Genomic DNA, 15,169 nt, shown 5'->3' on the forward strand with positions numbered 1-15,169 from the left:
CCATTTAAAGTCTGTTTCAGTCTGGCTATGTCTGACACACACACAGAGGTGTGTGCATATGTGACTATAAACTTTAACAGCTTATATAGCTGTAAGGAAACAAACTAAGTTTTCAAAAAGGTTAAGAAAAGGGATGTGAAAATTTTATTTAGGCTGGTTTTACTGTAACATTGTTTTTTGCTTTATAAAATAATTTTATAAAAGAGTCCATCAAGATATTATATAGAAAATACACCAAGGTAATATATATATACATTTCATAAAAATAGAATACATCTTGAGAATTGCTTCCAGAGTCTGTTACCACCATGTACAGTGTATTGACGTTCAACATTTATGCTAATTTGAACATACAAGATTTTCAAGAAAAACAAAAGAAACTGTCCCATTGGTATTTGTAAAAATTGTTTCCAATTGACAGGAAAATAAAATACTGGAATGTAAAAGTTATAGAGCTAACTGAAAGGAAGGTTATATCAAAAGGCTAGGGCAAAGATCCATGCCATGAACAATCATCTGAGGACAAAATAATATTTTTTCTATTATCATAAGTGGTCCATCTCATTTCACAAAACCACTGAAAATAATATCCTTCTTTTGGATGTTCAATCTACGTGAACACCATTTGGTATCAAAAAAACATTCTAGAAGCTGTACTATATTTCTCAAATGAGTGGTGTTTCTTTTTCCCTTAAAGTGTAAATAGGTGTATAAATCCCATTATAAAGTATGAATACTTAAAAAAAGCATCTTCATAAGTTACTTAATAAGCTTTGATCAAACACATAGCAGCCAGTTTTATTATTCTAAAATGCTCAAAAATCCATTGGCTTTGAAGAGTTATTTTTGTTTTCATTTTTTTTTTTTTAAGGAAAACTATCTTAGCTCTTATACTACAATAAAACATCACTGATATGTCCTTCTAAGATGTTCAGAATAATCTTTGGAAAGTAACTGTTCCAGTGTAATAAATAAAGAAAATAATAAGGGACTTTTCTAGACTTTACCAAAAGAAATGACCATGGTGGGTTCATGAAAATACCTCAGCGGCACCAAGGAAGGCACACAAAACAGAGCATAGCACCATTTTCAAGTTGCCAAGATTGCAACTGTTCAGGAGATGGTAATCTGGAAGGGGACTTGATACCCATGATTAATGCAGTTTAAATATTGGATTAGGCTCTGGAGGACTTCTTAGTATGGATAGGCAGACACAGCTATATATACTATGAATGTGGTCTGATATTCAATGGTCCCATTGGCACTGTAGGATGAGGCTCGAACCCTCATGCGGTAGGTCTCTGGTTCTCGCAAAGGTCGTGTTGTATACACCACTCCTTTCAGGTTTTCGTCCCTTAAGGCAAAAGGAACAGTCTGTTCCACGTCTACCATGAGGAAAGTTGTCCTGGGATGCATCACTCCATCCTGCGTGTATGCAACCAGCCGGATTAAATCTTGATTGGCAGCTATTCCAAATGGGAGTGAGACAAGTTTGTATTCCAAGGCATATGGGCTCAAGGCACATTCCAAATCATTGGGTGGACAGTTCTTGAGGCAGAACCTAAGGACGACAAACGCATGAAATGCATGTAGTTATCTGGCTTGGAAGCAGGAGAGGGCATGAGGCAGCTGACCAGGATCCATGACAACTTTTAGGCATTAAAGGGAGTAGACAGTCTGACTGCAAGAGCAATAGGCCACCCCACGTTCTCGGTCACAAACTCAAACCAGATGCCAGATGTCTGTGAGAGCATGCTGGTCTAGAGTCAAATATCTATCTCTCAGTTTCATTAAAATCAGAAGTTTTTGAACCACTGAAGTAAGTATGAGTACCACAAGAGTGTCTTTAAAATGGAAAGTCAATTTTGGAAATAGAAGCATCTTATGTACATATACTGGAAACAAGTACTTTTTAATGAAAGGAACACAAGCTATTTTTAAATTGTAACATCTATCCCAAGACTGAAAGCTGAAATAGAATATTTTAATATTTGGTTTATTTTTCTAAAAATAATGAAAGGTCAACTAAGATTCGTGGTTGGGGGGGGGAAGCGCTTCCTTTTGTATTTGTTTTCCACATTATTTTAGATTACAAATACTACGTGTTCTTTTTTCAGAGCCCACACTGGCTGTTTTTGAGGCATCATGACTTAAGTTGTCTGCCAGAAATCACTGGTAATGGAGAGTAAAATTTAAAAACAATGCACAAAGGACTATTTTCTGAAGATATGGATTCTTCAGTCATAGTATTTTTAGATGTTTCCCAAGTCAGTATTTTTAATTTTCTCCCTCACTTTCCTATTCCTCACCCCCCCCCCCGCAAACAATTATGAATAGGTTTTCAGTGGATTGTGGGAAGTCCACACTTGGTCCTGTTACAGTAACTTGGTAGTCACTGTTGAGAGGAAAAACAAAGTGTGAGCTCCAACCAGCATTTGGTTTCAGAACCGCCTTCTTAATGGGTCTTATTCATGACTACCACTATCTCTGTTTTCAAGCACCCCATTGACTTGGTACCTGAACAGAGTATGACATTTCTGTAAAAGGTGGGAGAAAACAGAAGAGTAGTTTTTTTGGAACTCAGAAAAGATACTGTTTCAGACAGCAGGAAATGTAAGCAAGACGATATATGAATGGGCAGACTATTGACTCATCCTTGCTCATCACCATTCTCTCATGGAGTCACAGTGAGTCAACATAATTACAGCCAAGGTACTTCTGGGAATGCTTTAAGTGCTGAGAGCCCTTAAAACCCTGAGGCAACACGAACGGAAACTAGAAAATTTCAAAGTCAGGTTCCATCACCCCATAAAACTCTCACTGCTGAGGCAGAATTCTAGATGCGGCATGGTGGATTACATACTGTGGAGACAGTCCGGGAAAACCTTGGCAGACAAAAGTGATAGGTTAGGCTACAGTGGCTGCTGCAGGATGAGCTCATTTCATACCCATTCACTGTAACTCCATATACCCTTGGGCTTATTGACTTGGTGTGAATTACATATGCCTACAGACAGGGCTTGTTGGTTGAGGAGAGAAAGCTTTTCAAAAGTATTCCTGAGACTGGGGAGTCTGGGTGGATCAGTCAGTTGAGCGTCCGACTCTTGATTTCGGCTCAGGTCATGATCTCACGGTTTGTGAGTTCGAGCCCCGCTTTGGGCTCTGCGCTGACAGTGCAGAGCCTGCTTGAGATTCTCTCTCTCTCCCTCTCTCTCTGTTCCTCCCCGGCTTGTGTTCTCTCTCTCAAAGTAAGTAAACAAACTTAAAAGAAAAGTATTTCTGTGAAGAGGAAGCAAGACGTACCCTGAAACAGGATCCCGTTGGTAGTTTGGTGGACAGGGGGTATCGATGCACTGGTAGCTTCCTCTCATGTTGAAGCACATGCGATTTGGCCCACAGCGCACAGTCTGCTCCAGACACTCATCAACATCTAGCAAACATCACAAGGAACACACAGCATCAGTAACTTGGGTCAGAGCTGGCCATCAGAGCAGGGGTTGTGGCTATGTGACCGAAATGGTGAGGGCTAACCTCCTTCTCCCCATGAATGAATTCATCCCTAAGTTTTTTCAACCACATAGTGGGGGAATACCTAGGCTTTTTCAACCATAAAGTCGGGGAATCCTGATGCTGGCTGTGCTATTACCCATACTGCTTTGGGGACATACATATTTTTTGTAACATATGTGAAAGGCCATTGAAAAATAAAAGCTATAAAAGTAGAAGGGAAGCTATTAAGCTATCAATTGGGAAACAGACTGCATTTGAGTTTTTTAAAGCAATTAATACTTTAAATTCATGAAAAACAAGCTAAAATTTTAAAGGACACTTGTGAACCTTCCTGTGAAGTGAAGAATCTCTTTATAATGTGAGTGATCCTTCCTGGTATTTTGTTTTAGAAGTTCAAAATGTCGAGTGGGAGGTAGGGTAGTGGACATTAAAGTAGTCAAGTGATAAATTCAGGGGAGATTTTACAGGTTAGTCAGATCTTGTGGAGAGAGAGAGAATTTAGAAAAAAAAACAAAACCAGGATCAAATGAATGACCCAAGAACCATAATCCAAGTTTAATCAAATCTGAACTGTGGAGAATCCATCCTTAGGTGTTATGGGGGTGGGGTGCACTCTCTATGGTAATAGCTCTCCCTAGGGTAATGGGAAAACATGCAAATGAAATGCCATTTATTTTGTTGCTTTCTATACCAAGTTGGTAAATAAAAACCCTTAAATCACTATAATTAAGAGAGATCAAGGGGTGCCTGGGTGGCTTAGTTGGTTAAGCATCCGACTTTGGCTCAGGTCATGATCTCATGGTTTGTGAGTTTGAGCCCCACGTCAGGCTCCATGCAGGCCACTCAGAGCCTCCAGCCTGCTTCAGATTCTGTGTTTCCCTCTCTGCTCTCCCCTGCTCATGCTCTGTCTTTCTCTCTCTCTCTCTCTCTCTCTCTCAAAACTAAACATTAAAAAATTAAAAAAAAATATCAAGATGGAGCTAAAGGAAGCCTTTTTTGAGCTTTCTGAAAATAAATGTTTTTGAGCCATGATTTTTAACTTAGGGTCCATATTCAAGCATCAGGGGATTTATGAATGAAAATCTTTTTGTGTGTGCCTGTGTGAGTGTGTGTATCTGTGTGAGAGAGAAACAGACAGATGGACAGAGTCAGACAGACAGTGAGTGCAACATTGAGATTGATGGATTTTCTGGAAGGAGCGTCCATAGAGTTCTACAACGTTTTTTAGGGATTTTGAGGTCCTCAAGTTAAGAAACATATTTTAGGGCACTCGTCTCCAGCTGTGGTACCTGCATTCCCCTGGTGGTGGGTGGAAGCTCTTCAGCAGCGGGACAGCAGGGAAATACTTCGGGGAATCAGTTTCCATCCAGAAACACATTTCCCTTATGTTCTCTTTCCTAAAAGCACTCTGCCCAAGAACTTCCTGTGGCCTGGAGTTCTCCTGTCCCCATTCCCATTTTATATCCTTCTTCTGCTTTACAAAAGAAAGGTTTTCACTAATCCTTAGTCTTTTTATGATACCCAAGTGTAAGATGATTCAAAGCACATATTCAGGGTGAGAAAAACTGGTTATTCATATTGATGGTGGCAGGCCTTATTTCACCATTGCTATAAACCAATGGTCTTAGCTCTCTATTTTAAGTCAGATTTCAGAAGTGAGCTGGTTGTCATGGGAACACCTACTTAACACTTTTACTTGAACAGCAAAAATGACCTTAGATTTTTTCTGACAGTCAAGTTGGTTGGTTTAACAATGACTTATAGACTTCTAAATTATATAGTGGTCATTCCCCATTAACTGGGTTAAATCAACAGCTCCAAAGTACTGAGGAAAATATATTTAAGGCACATGTACATCAAACAACAAAGCCAGAATTCACACCCTTTATAACAATTTAAATATGATATGAAACTTTGGAGGTCAGTTTTAAAAATTATGAATGACACACGTATAAGGTTTTCAAATTTCTTTTTGCAGCAGGCAAGCAAAAAATTTGAAGACTACTTATTTTAGATAAAGTCTTAATTGGCTGTATATAGGCACCTGGAACACGCCTCCTTCTTTAGTATTTGAATAAACATAGATCTTGATGTACAGAGGAAACAATTACAATTAATTGGAACCAAATCAGTTCTCTGCAGAGGTAGGACCTAAAGGTCAAAACCACTTCTATCATGGAATTGGTGCCAACACCAATGTGCATATGAAACTATTATATCATTTCATGGTAGTAAGTGACTTGGTATCTGCATAATGGTATGTATGTGGGACTTGGCTTAAAGTTGTAAGTTCTTTTGTGAACCCTCAAATAACTTGAAATACTGCTATAAAAAAAGAGAAAGGAGAGAAGAAATTCCAAGACATAGTATTTTATTATTATTTAAAAAAAAAATTTTTTTTTTAAAGTTTATTTATTTTTGAGACAGAGAGAGACAGAGCATGAATGGGGGAGGGTCAGAGAGAGAGGGGACACAGAATCTGAAACAGGCTCCGGGCTCTGAGCAGTCAGCACAGAGCCCGACACGGGGCTCGAACCCACATACCGCGAGATCGTGACCTGAGCCGAAGTCGGACGCTTAACCGACTGAGCCACCCAGGCGCCCCAAGAGATAGTATTTTAACCATGGACAATAAATGTTAAATTTTATTTCTGAATTATTAACTATTTGTATTTCTGTCTCAAAAATGAGCACTTTAGATTTGGTTTCAAGTATATTCTGTTTTATAGGAAATGACAGTATAATTATTTCCTTTAAACTTGCTAATAGTTTTCACAAAGTAAAAAGATGTTGAGCTATAGTGATATGGAGTAAATCACTTACTTGACTTTGTAGTTACTTAGATGTGCTGATATTAAACATAATGTGCTTTCTAGGACTAGTTTTCCTACAGGAATAGAAGGCAGAATGAAACAAATTTTTATTACACTGAAATCTTGCCTATTGTCTCTGAACCAATTTCTAATTATGATTTTATCTATCAGAAGGGTGTTATCTCCTTGGCAAAATGAGATTATCTAAGAATGAAGTAAAATGCCCTTTAGGAAAATGTGAACGAAATTCAATTAGACTTATCTTCTTTTTTCTCACAAAAAACATTCACTTCACACTTAACTACCAAATTTAATTTTAGCTCTAATTTTTATGGTGAATTCTTGCAGACATATGGAGGCCAGTGGGCTACAGGGGCCCATGGAAATGGCAGCCTGGAGTCCAGAATCTGGTTACATGTCTATATGCATAATAAGAGCAGTTATCTTATCACAGATTTCCAATGGCTGAATGTGAATTTATAAAAATAAACAAAATCTAATATTCAAAGTGTTCACCCTTAGCTCCAGAGCGCACACTTCCCATTGACAAGCTTTCTTTAGTATTTTGGCTTCTGGGCAGGTGGCTCTTCTTTGTCTTTTGTCTACAACCATCTCCTCAGGCTTAAACACCCTACAGGCATTCACTCTGCTTGCTCTGTTCATTTATTCTACTGCCTGGTCTTAAAAAGAGAAGCCAGAAAAGATGGAGAAATCGTGCTGTCTTCTGTTAGCTGACAATGTGATGATGTCTGGTTTTTATTAAATATTACACGAAAATTACTATGATAGAAATTAAAGGATAGGGATTTTATAACATAAATATTCTACAAGAAAAGAATACAAGATGAACTGAAAAACTTTAATATTAATAGCTTTAGGACATATGAATGCATTTAACCAAGTGCTTCTGGATACATCAAACAATAATTTAAGATAAACATACTTGAAACATTTGTCTTATAGAAAGAATAATTTAGATTCTTGATAATATTACGGATTCCTTTTTAAAAACGGATAAATTAGGGGCACCTGGGTGGCTCATTCAGTAAGCATCTGACTTTAGCTCAGGTCATGATCTCGCGGGGTCATGAGTTCAAGCCCCGCATCGGGCTCTCTGCTGACATCTCAGGGCCTGGAGCCTGCTTCAGATTCTGAGTCTCCCTCTCTCTCTGCTCCTCCCTCACTCACACTCTGTCTCTCTCTCAAAAGTAAATAAACATTAAAAAAATAAAAACTTGGATAAATTAGAACACTAATTTCAAATGCAATGCCAATAAAGTGTTTCTAAACGTTTAAAATTAGATTAGTGGGGCTTAAAATTAGCAGAAAGATCTTTTAGTTTCTCCTCTCTGCTTCTTGGGCAAATCATTATCAGTCATGTTTTTTGTTTTTCATTTTGTAGTCTGGTGACTTCCACTTTTGACTAGCGTCTCTGTCCTTGTGTAATGTCAGGTTCACTTTAATTTCCTTTTTATCACTCACAGTTTTATCACTAATGTATAAAGCTTCAAGAATGCACATGTGATTATCAACCTTTTTTCTCTCATAAATGCCTGAAACACTTTTTAAAGCTATAACAAGACTTTAAGTTATTCTTCAGATTAAAGACTGCTTTAAAAGATGTAATTGTTTTCTCTCAAGTCTTTTTTAAAACCACAAAAATATGTAACCCATTTAAATCACAAACATTTCAAGTGACACCTGTTTCTGATTTGTTCCCATTATTTTCCACTCTCTGAAGCACAACTGAAAGTTGAAAAATGTTTTGAACTGAATGAGTGGTGAGGGCATTTAAAGAACAAACTGCCATAATTTAGAAAAAAAGAAAAATTCTCTCATGAGAATATGATACAATATAACACTTAAAAATCTGGCTAACAGGTTTTGTAATTTGGTTGGTTATTCCAAATGCTTTCGTATCTACTCTGCTTCCTTCCTTGGTGCCTGGCACACTCACAGGAAGTGCAGTGTTAATGTTGGGCATTGCCACTTCTTCAGAGGGTTCTTGGGGTGACAACCTGGGGAGGGTTATAAAACACGGACAGTTGTAAATGCTCTCACCTTACCCTGATGCTACAGTACAATGACCCTGGTATTCAAAGCATCATAGGAGAGACAAAGGCCCATTCTAGACATTATGAGATCTGTGATCAAGTCCTCCCCTTGTTCTTGATTATTCTAGGATATTAATGCTCATGTAATCACTCTGAGAATTTATTATCTGTGGAATGGGTACAAATTATTGCCCTTGACATATCTGTACTGTTGGTTAAAATGAGTTAATACTTTGGAAAAACATGGCTATAATGTAATATATTATTCTCATACTTCAAACCTCAGTAGAAAGTTCTGCATAGGGTTTTAAATAAATGTTTGTGACAGATGGCTGGGAGCGAAGGTTATTACGGTGTTCACTTTCCTTTTCCAGTCTACATGATCCAGTGGGAGATATCAGGGAGGGAATGGGTGAATGGGTGAGGGAGGGGTTAGAGCTCATGGAACTGAGGTGGCCCCATCATACATCCAGCTCTTGTTTCCTGGAACACACTTTCCGTGACTTGAAATCCTAGCAAGTCTTGTGAATCTCACACAGAGGGAAAATGTAATCTAAATTTGACTGGTACTGATAAGCACTCCTTTGGAGATTTTATTTGTTGTACTTTAGCAAAGGATACAGTTTGTATATAACAGAAATTAATATAATTCAGAGGCTTGTTAAGACTGATATACTACTTCTGATTTTGTCCACAAAATTGAGGGGGTTTCTTGACGTAGGTTCTTATTTCTTTCTGATCTAAGTTTGCATTGCAACATAATATATCTCATTAAAGCAAAATGCTTTACATATTTTTGTGTAAAGAGGGTAATATTGAGATTGATAGTTTTTTTTCCTTTCTACCATCACTACACATTGTCCCAAACTCCGTTATAGTACCTATAACCCTGTATATTATGTTTTTATTAACATGTCTGTTTCCATTGGACTAAGATATTAAAGGGAAGAGATTATTTTATTCATTTGCAGATGCACCTTTTGCATTCTGCACTGCCAATTCATGATTGTACCACATCATTTGTAGACTCAAAGAATAGATTGCTTAGTTGACCACCCACTGTTTGCCAAGACAAAAAATAAAATAGTGCCTAATACTGGAGTAAAATTTACCAAGGTCTCTTCCTATTTCCTCTTCCATCTTGGCTGAACTTTGAAAAGACATTTGAAGAGGTTTATTTCCACTTATTTTTAAAAATATATAACATGAACTGGTTTAGGCATTCTTGCTCCTTCTATAAGACTGAACCAGTACTGATTCTCAACAATTTTCCTTTGCCTACTTGCTCTCTTACTGGTTCTCCTACTTGCAAAGGCAATGTTTAAAAATAAATATGACCAAGGGGAATGAGAAGGAAGAGGAAGCAACTAGGAGAATATTTAAAAAAAAAAAAGAAAGAAAACATTTTCTCACACTCTCCTACACCGGCTCTAAGTCAAGTTGCAGCAATGAACATCCCAACTTTTTCTTACCTTGACAGGTCTTTCCATTGAGCGTAAGCTGATAGCCAGGTGGACAGATACACTGATAGCTTCCAAAGGTATTTTTGCATTCGTGCTGGCAAGTGTCTCGGTTTTCACATTCATCAATATCTACGCAGAAAGAAAGCAGGGTGTACAACCATGCAAAACAAGGGCAGAAACTTGACAGAACCAATTATACACAAGTTGTGGATATACAATAGAAAAACTTCTATTTTTTACAACTCATGGGATTTAACATGCTCAGAGCTGTTTTATATCAGGATCTGTTTTTAATGGAGTCCAATATCAATTGTACTATTTCATAAAATACGAACATCTCTTCTGTGTGTAAGTATATATGAGCCGAAGCCCCAAACTGGCCAATTTCTATATTTCTATATTAGGAATGGCAGATGAAACAGATTTGTACAAGATCCTAAACCACCAAAGTACTAAAGTCTTGACTTTATACTAGGTCTTTATACCCTTCATACTCTTTATAAAGTACATAAAGTATACCCTTTATACCCTTTATACTAGGGTTTACTTAAAAGACAAATTTTCTATTGGTGGTAACTAGAACAAGGAATGTTCATTTTTATTTAAACTTTAGTCTCCTGTCTCTCCTCACACCTGCCCCCAACATCCATGCGTCACTTTCCCATACAGAGATAGCAAGTGGAAGTGTTTTTAATTTTGTGATAAGCATATTCATCACACTTCATGCAATTATAAAGTACTAATGGCAACTACATATCTATAGTTGCTATGACACCTTGAGCCCACTTTACTCCTCAAAACTTCAGTCAATTCTTTTGTCAAAAGTAATCACTGACACAGATTTGTTGGAAGGTTCATATACCACAATAAAGGGAAAGCATTTTATAGTAAACAACTATTTATCTGCTATTATTAAACAAAGCCAAGAAAGCAGCAATAAAAAGGAGAGTGAGAATGGGTGATAAAAATTAATTGCTATTTGCTTTCAGGATAGGAGATGTGATTTGGGAGGCCTCAGATTCCTTATCGCAACTGTGTTTTGCTTAATGTTAGAATTTGTTCATAGTTGCACCAACCAGTGGAAGAATGAAGAGAGAACATGATGTGAAATGGCAGCAGGAGTGCTGTCGGGTGGAAGTAAAGAGGAGATGAAAACTGGGAGGTGACACAGAGCAAAGGGATGTGTTCATTGTACATGTTTCGCATATGCTCAGAATGTAACTGCAATGATTCAAAATCTGTTAACGATAAACACTCATCAAATAGTTGTTAATGGTTTTGCCCCATTTTAGTTAACCAAAGCATTTATTCCACAACTTGTGTGAGTTATTTTTACTTTTTCCCTTTGTAATCTGCTTCAACCTAAAATAATCACAGAAATGTAAACGATGAGGCAATCCAAGAAGTCAATATCGCTCTTGCCAGAGTATGAATTTTAAAGTGGCCCCAAGTGTAATTTCTGCATTCAGAGGCAGCGCAGTGTTCATTTCTCCTGTTAAGCTTTGGAATCATTCCCTCAAAAAGCTAACTTTTAGCCCAAGTCAAACAAGATTGCATAGTGTTAATTTGAATCTTTTGTAAGATAGACATATCCCAGATGGTTAATTAAAGGCATTTGGTGTTAATTGCAACTTGCTCCTAACATAATTCCAAAGCTGTCTGCAATCTTAGTGTAAATTTCTTTATTAGTATGAACACTATAAAATACTCATCCTATTTTAAGAAATAGTTCTAAATGTCTATTCACTGCCCCAAAACAAAACTTAAACATCCAGTAATTGATGAGTTTTGGAAGTTTACTTCAAATTCTCCATGAATGGTTCTCTGAAATAGTAGCTGCCTCAAACAGCCAATGGTTTGGGGAAGATAATTCTTATAAATATAATATTAGTGTAATATAAACACAAAGACACAGAAAACATTTATGAGGGGCGCCTGGGTGGCTCAGTCGGTTAAGCGTCTGACTTCAGCTCAGGTCATGATCTCACAGTCCGTGAGTTGAGCCCCGTGTCGGGCTCTGTGCTGCCAGCTCAGAGCCTGGAGCCTGCTTTGGATTCTGTGTCTCCTTCTCTCTCTGCACCTCCCCTGCTCATGCTCTGTCTCTGTCTCAAAAATAAATAAAAACGTTTAAAAAAAGAAAAAAAAAGAAAACATTTATGAGACTCTACTATGAAACTGTAGGGCTTAGATAATGATGAAGAAATGGAGGATGTAATCAGAGATGCTTTCTTAAAATGACTGGGACCTTCAGATGACTTAAAAGAAATCAACTAGATGGAGTATGGTGTGGGGGGTGTAGTTTAATTCATGTGGCACACCATAAACAAAGGTGTTGGCCAGGAAGGTAAAGGTAGAAGAGAAGAAGAGCTTCTCTAAGGTGAAGTCAGAGAGTGGGATGACAATTGGAGATGAAACCCTTTAGTGGGAATGACTATTTGGAAGAAACTTTGAAAGACAACATGTCAAATTTTAATTCTGTCAATCAAAAAAAAAATGGTGAAAAGTTCTCACCAACAAAGAGTCAAGTCAAAATTGTGGGCATGAAACACTACCAATACTCAGAATGGTTTGGAGCAAGCTGAGAGTGGTATTTGATATCCTTGCAAGGATTGTGGAGTCCACAGGGTCAGTAATTACGTAGTGTTTGAGCATATAAACTAAATGTTGAGAATTGGTAATGAATGCATTAATGTTTGAAGTTCAAGGAATAAAAGACACTAGCACTGCCCTTAGTTTTACTTTTTTCTAGGACACTGATCACAGGGAGAAGATTCCATGTGCATCATATTAACTTTCAGATACATCGGGACATCTAGACAAAAGTTCTAGAGAAAACCGGACTTAAAGAGAAAAGTTTAAAGTTTAAGTATCCAAGAGGGTCATAGGGTCCAGGTGGGTCCACAGAAGAGTGACTAAGAAAGCACATCTGAGAAGACAATGATGTAGGAACAGAGCTTGGAGAGTAGAAAAAGAAATGGCAAAAATTGAAGTCAATTTTTTAATGTTTTAAGAAATGTGTAACAGAAGGTATATTTAGGAGAGAATAAGTGAAGTGTAGAATACTTAAGAAAAGTGCAAGAAAATGAAGTTGGCCTGTGGGGTCTTTAAACTGAAACAAAATTTCTTTCTTACTGCCCTCCTCCCTTTCTTCCTAGCTTTCTTTTGTCATCTAACAAATAGTGGGGCTAATTTGTGTTTGCTAATTTCTCTTGGCACATAGTTCAATGGCATGCAAACTGTGGACACTCACAGATAATTGAATTAAATGAATGACAGATGGTAATGTTTGCAAATTAACTGAAAACAAAGTCTCAATTCTTGAGTTGGAAATTACACTTTACTTTTGCAAACAAATTAAACTGTAGACTTGTGAGTTTAGATAAAGATATTGAAAGCACATATTTTAGAGCAATGAAAGCAACGTAGTTTTGTCCTGGCTCACATTATCTTTTCAGTGACTTCCATATATACAAAATAATCAAACTGAGAAATTCCACGGGGGTGGATGGGGGTGGGTGTGGGACAACAGTCAACACAGTGTTGGTTGTCACATAGAACGAGCAGTTGACTGAGTAGCTGAAAGTTTCACTTTTAACCCACTGCTTTGGCATCAACCAGATATAGCCATAAACTGATGGTATTATATTATGTGGCAATATGCATATTCTCTTTTAAAAAATATATTCTAGGTGTCACTGAAATTTATTTCTACACAGCATTAAATTTAGCAACACTTTCAGGAGTTGATCAAAAGAGAGAAACTGCCAATATAAAACAATTATCAGAATGCACACATGTAAATGCATCATTTACTTGAATAAAGTTTGTAATAGTTGTAATAGTTGGAACTTTGAGTCATCCCAGATTTGAGATCAGATGTAGTTCACTGCACCCAAAATACCACAGGTGCTGTGCACATGCTTAGACTCTGGTCCATACGTGAGCCCACAGAAAGGAAATGCAATATGGCTGACATTTACCTACACATGTGTCACGGCTCGCCTCAGAGCCTTCAGGACAAGTTTTCCTAATAGTCCTTCTAGTCCTGGAGAGAGATGTTCTGCTGTTTCTATACTCCGAGTAGGAGCTGTAGAGATGTGAGTACTGTCTGTAATGCTGTTGAGGTTGATAGTTGTTTCTCACAGGGGAGAACCGTGCAAGGTTATAGCTATTGTATTGGGTGCCATAGTTAGGCAGCCTCTCCAATCCGGCGCAAGATTTCCCGTCCCCTAATAAATGTTGACCTGGTGGACAGATACACTTGAAGCTGCCAGGGGTGTTGGAGCACTGATATGCACAAGGCTTAGGCACTTGTTCACATTCATTAATGTCTGCTCGTGTGCCATGATACATAAAAAAGAGAAAAAAAAACACATATACATACACAACACAGGAATAAAGAATCAGTCTCTGAAACAAACTGAAGACATTACGTTACCCTCCAAAGCTACAAATATAGTAATTTCTCAATTGTTGAGAACTTTAGAGAAAGCGTTAATCATTTATTTAGGAATATACAGAAAGGTTCTAAGGCTCTTCCTAAAGATTGCTTCACATATACAGTAGAAACCTAAAGGATCATATGGAAAATGTGGTCTTTCCAGAAAAACGAGTTCAAAGTTAATGCAGACCTTAATTCTGTTGGTGGAGGAAAGGACTCAATCACATTTCTAGTTTGCATTTTGTTGTAACATTCTTTAATCTTTCATACAATTACAAGTTTCAGATGTGGTAATATTGATATAACTACTAACATTTTTCTTTTGTTTCTTTTGAATCAATAATTATTATTTAATAATCAGGCCAAGCACATTTTTTTTACAAAAATTTAAAAAGATTAAGACAGAATTATTTCTTAATAAGATATAAATTCACAAAGTCCATAAAAAATTTTTAAAAAGTTATTTTTCTTCCTACTCTTGGGTCAACACATAGTAAACCCTCCCAACTTTTCCTGTAAATTGGAAAAGCAAATGAAAACCAGAGAACAAAACCAACTTCTTTAATTCATTACCACAGTGGCATGAAAGAAAGTAACACGAATAAGCAGAATAAAAGTAGTATATTTTACTTAAAAAATTATTTTAGTAGGCAAAAGTTAAAATTACCATTTTTAAACTCTTTAAGGGAATGGCCCTACCTTCTTCATTGGTTTATTCCCCAGTCCAATGCCTGACATTCAACTTCAGATCAAATTAATGGACAAATAAACATATTTCATTCTGCTAGGTCACTGTTATGACTATCCAAGATGTTAAATTACAATATCTAAACAGAAGACTAAAATGATATGTTATGTACTTCTGCTATTAACAAGCATTTATTTTAA

At 37.1% G+C, this 15,169-nt stretch overlaps 1 protein-coding gene across 1 annotated transcript in view; it reads right to left on the reverse strand.

The window, feature by feature from the left end:
* Nucleotides 1–855: 855 nt before the first annotated feature.
* The window catches only part of HMCN1 (hemicentin 1), a 463,190-nt gene continuing 448,876 nt past the window's right edge, over nucleotides 856–15,169 (reverse strand). The window contains exons 104-107 of the mRNA XM_030302673.1: nucleotides 13,821–14,171; nucleotides 9,850–9,969; nucleotides 3,304–3,430; nucleotides 856–1,561 (exon numbers count right to left, since the gene is read on the reverse strand). Of these exons, the coding sequence (XP_030158533.1) occupies nucleotides 1,195–1,561; nucleotides 3,304–3,430; nucleotides 9,850–9,969; nucleotides 13,821–14,171 (965 nt within the window). The 3' untranslated portion in view covers nucleotides 856–1,194. The remainder of the gene's footprint in view (nucleotides 1,562–3,303; nucleotides 3,431–9,849; nucleotides 9,970–13,820; nucleotides 14,172–15,169) is intronic.

Source organism: Lynx canadensis, chromosome F1 (genome assembly GCF_007474595.2).
Source record: "Lynx canadensis isolate LIC74 chromosome F1, mLynCan4.pri.v2, whole genome shotgun sequence".
In the NCBI taxonomy this organism is placed as follows: Eukaryota; Metazoa; Chordata; class Mammalia; order Carnivora; family Felidae; genus Lynx; species Lynx canadensis.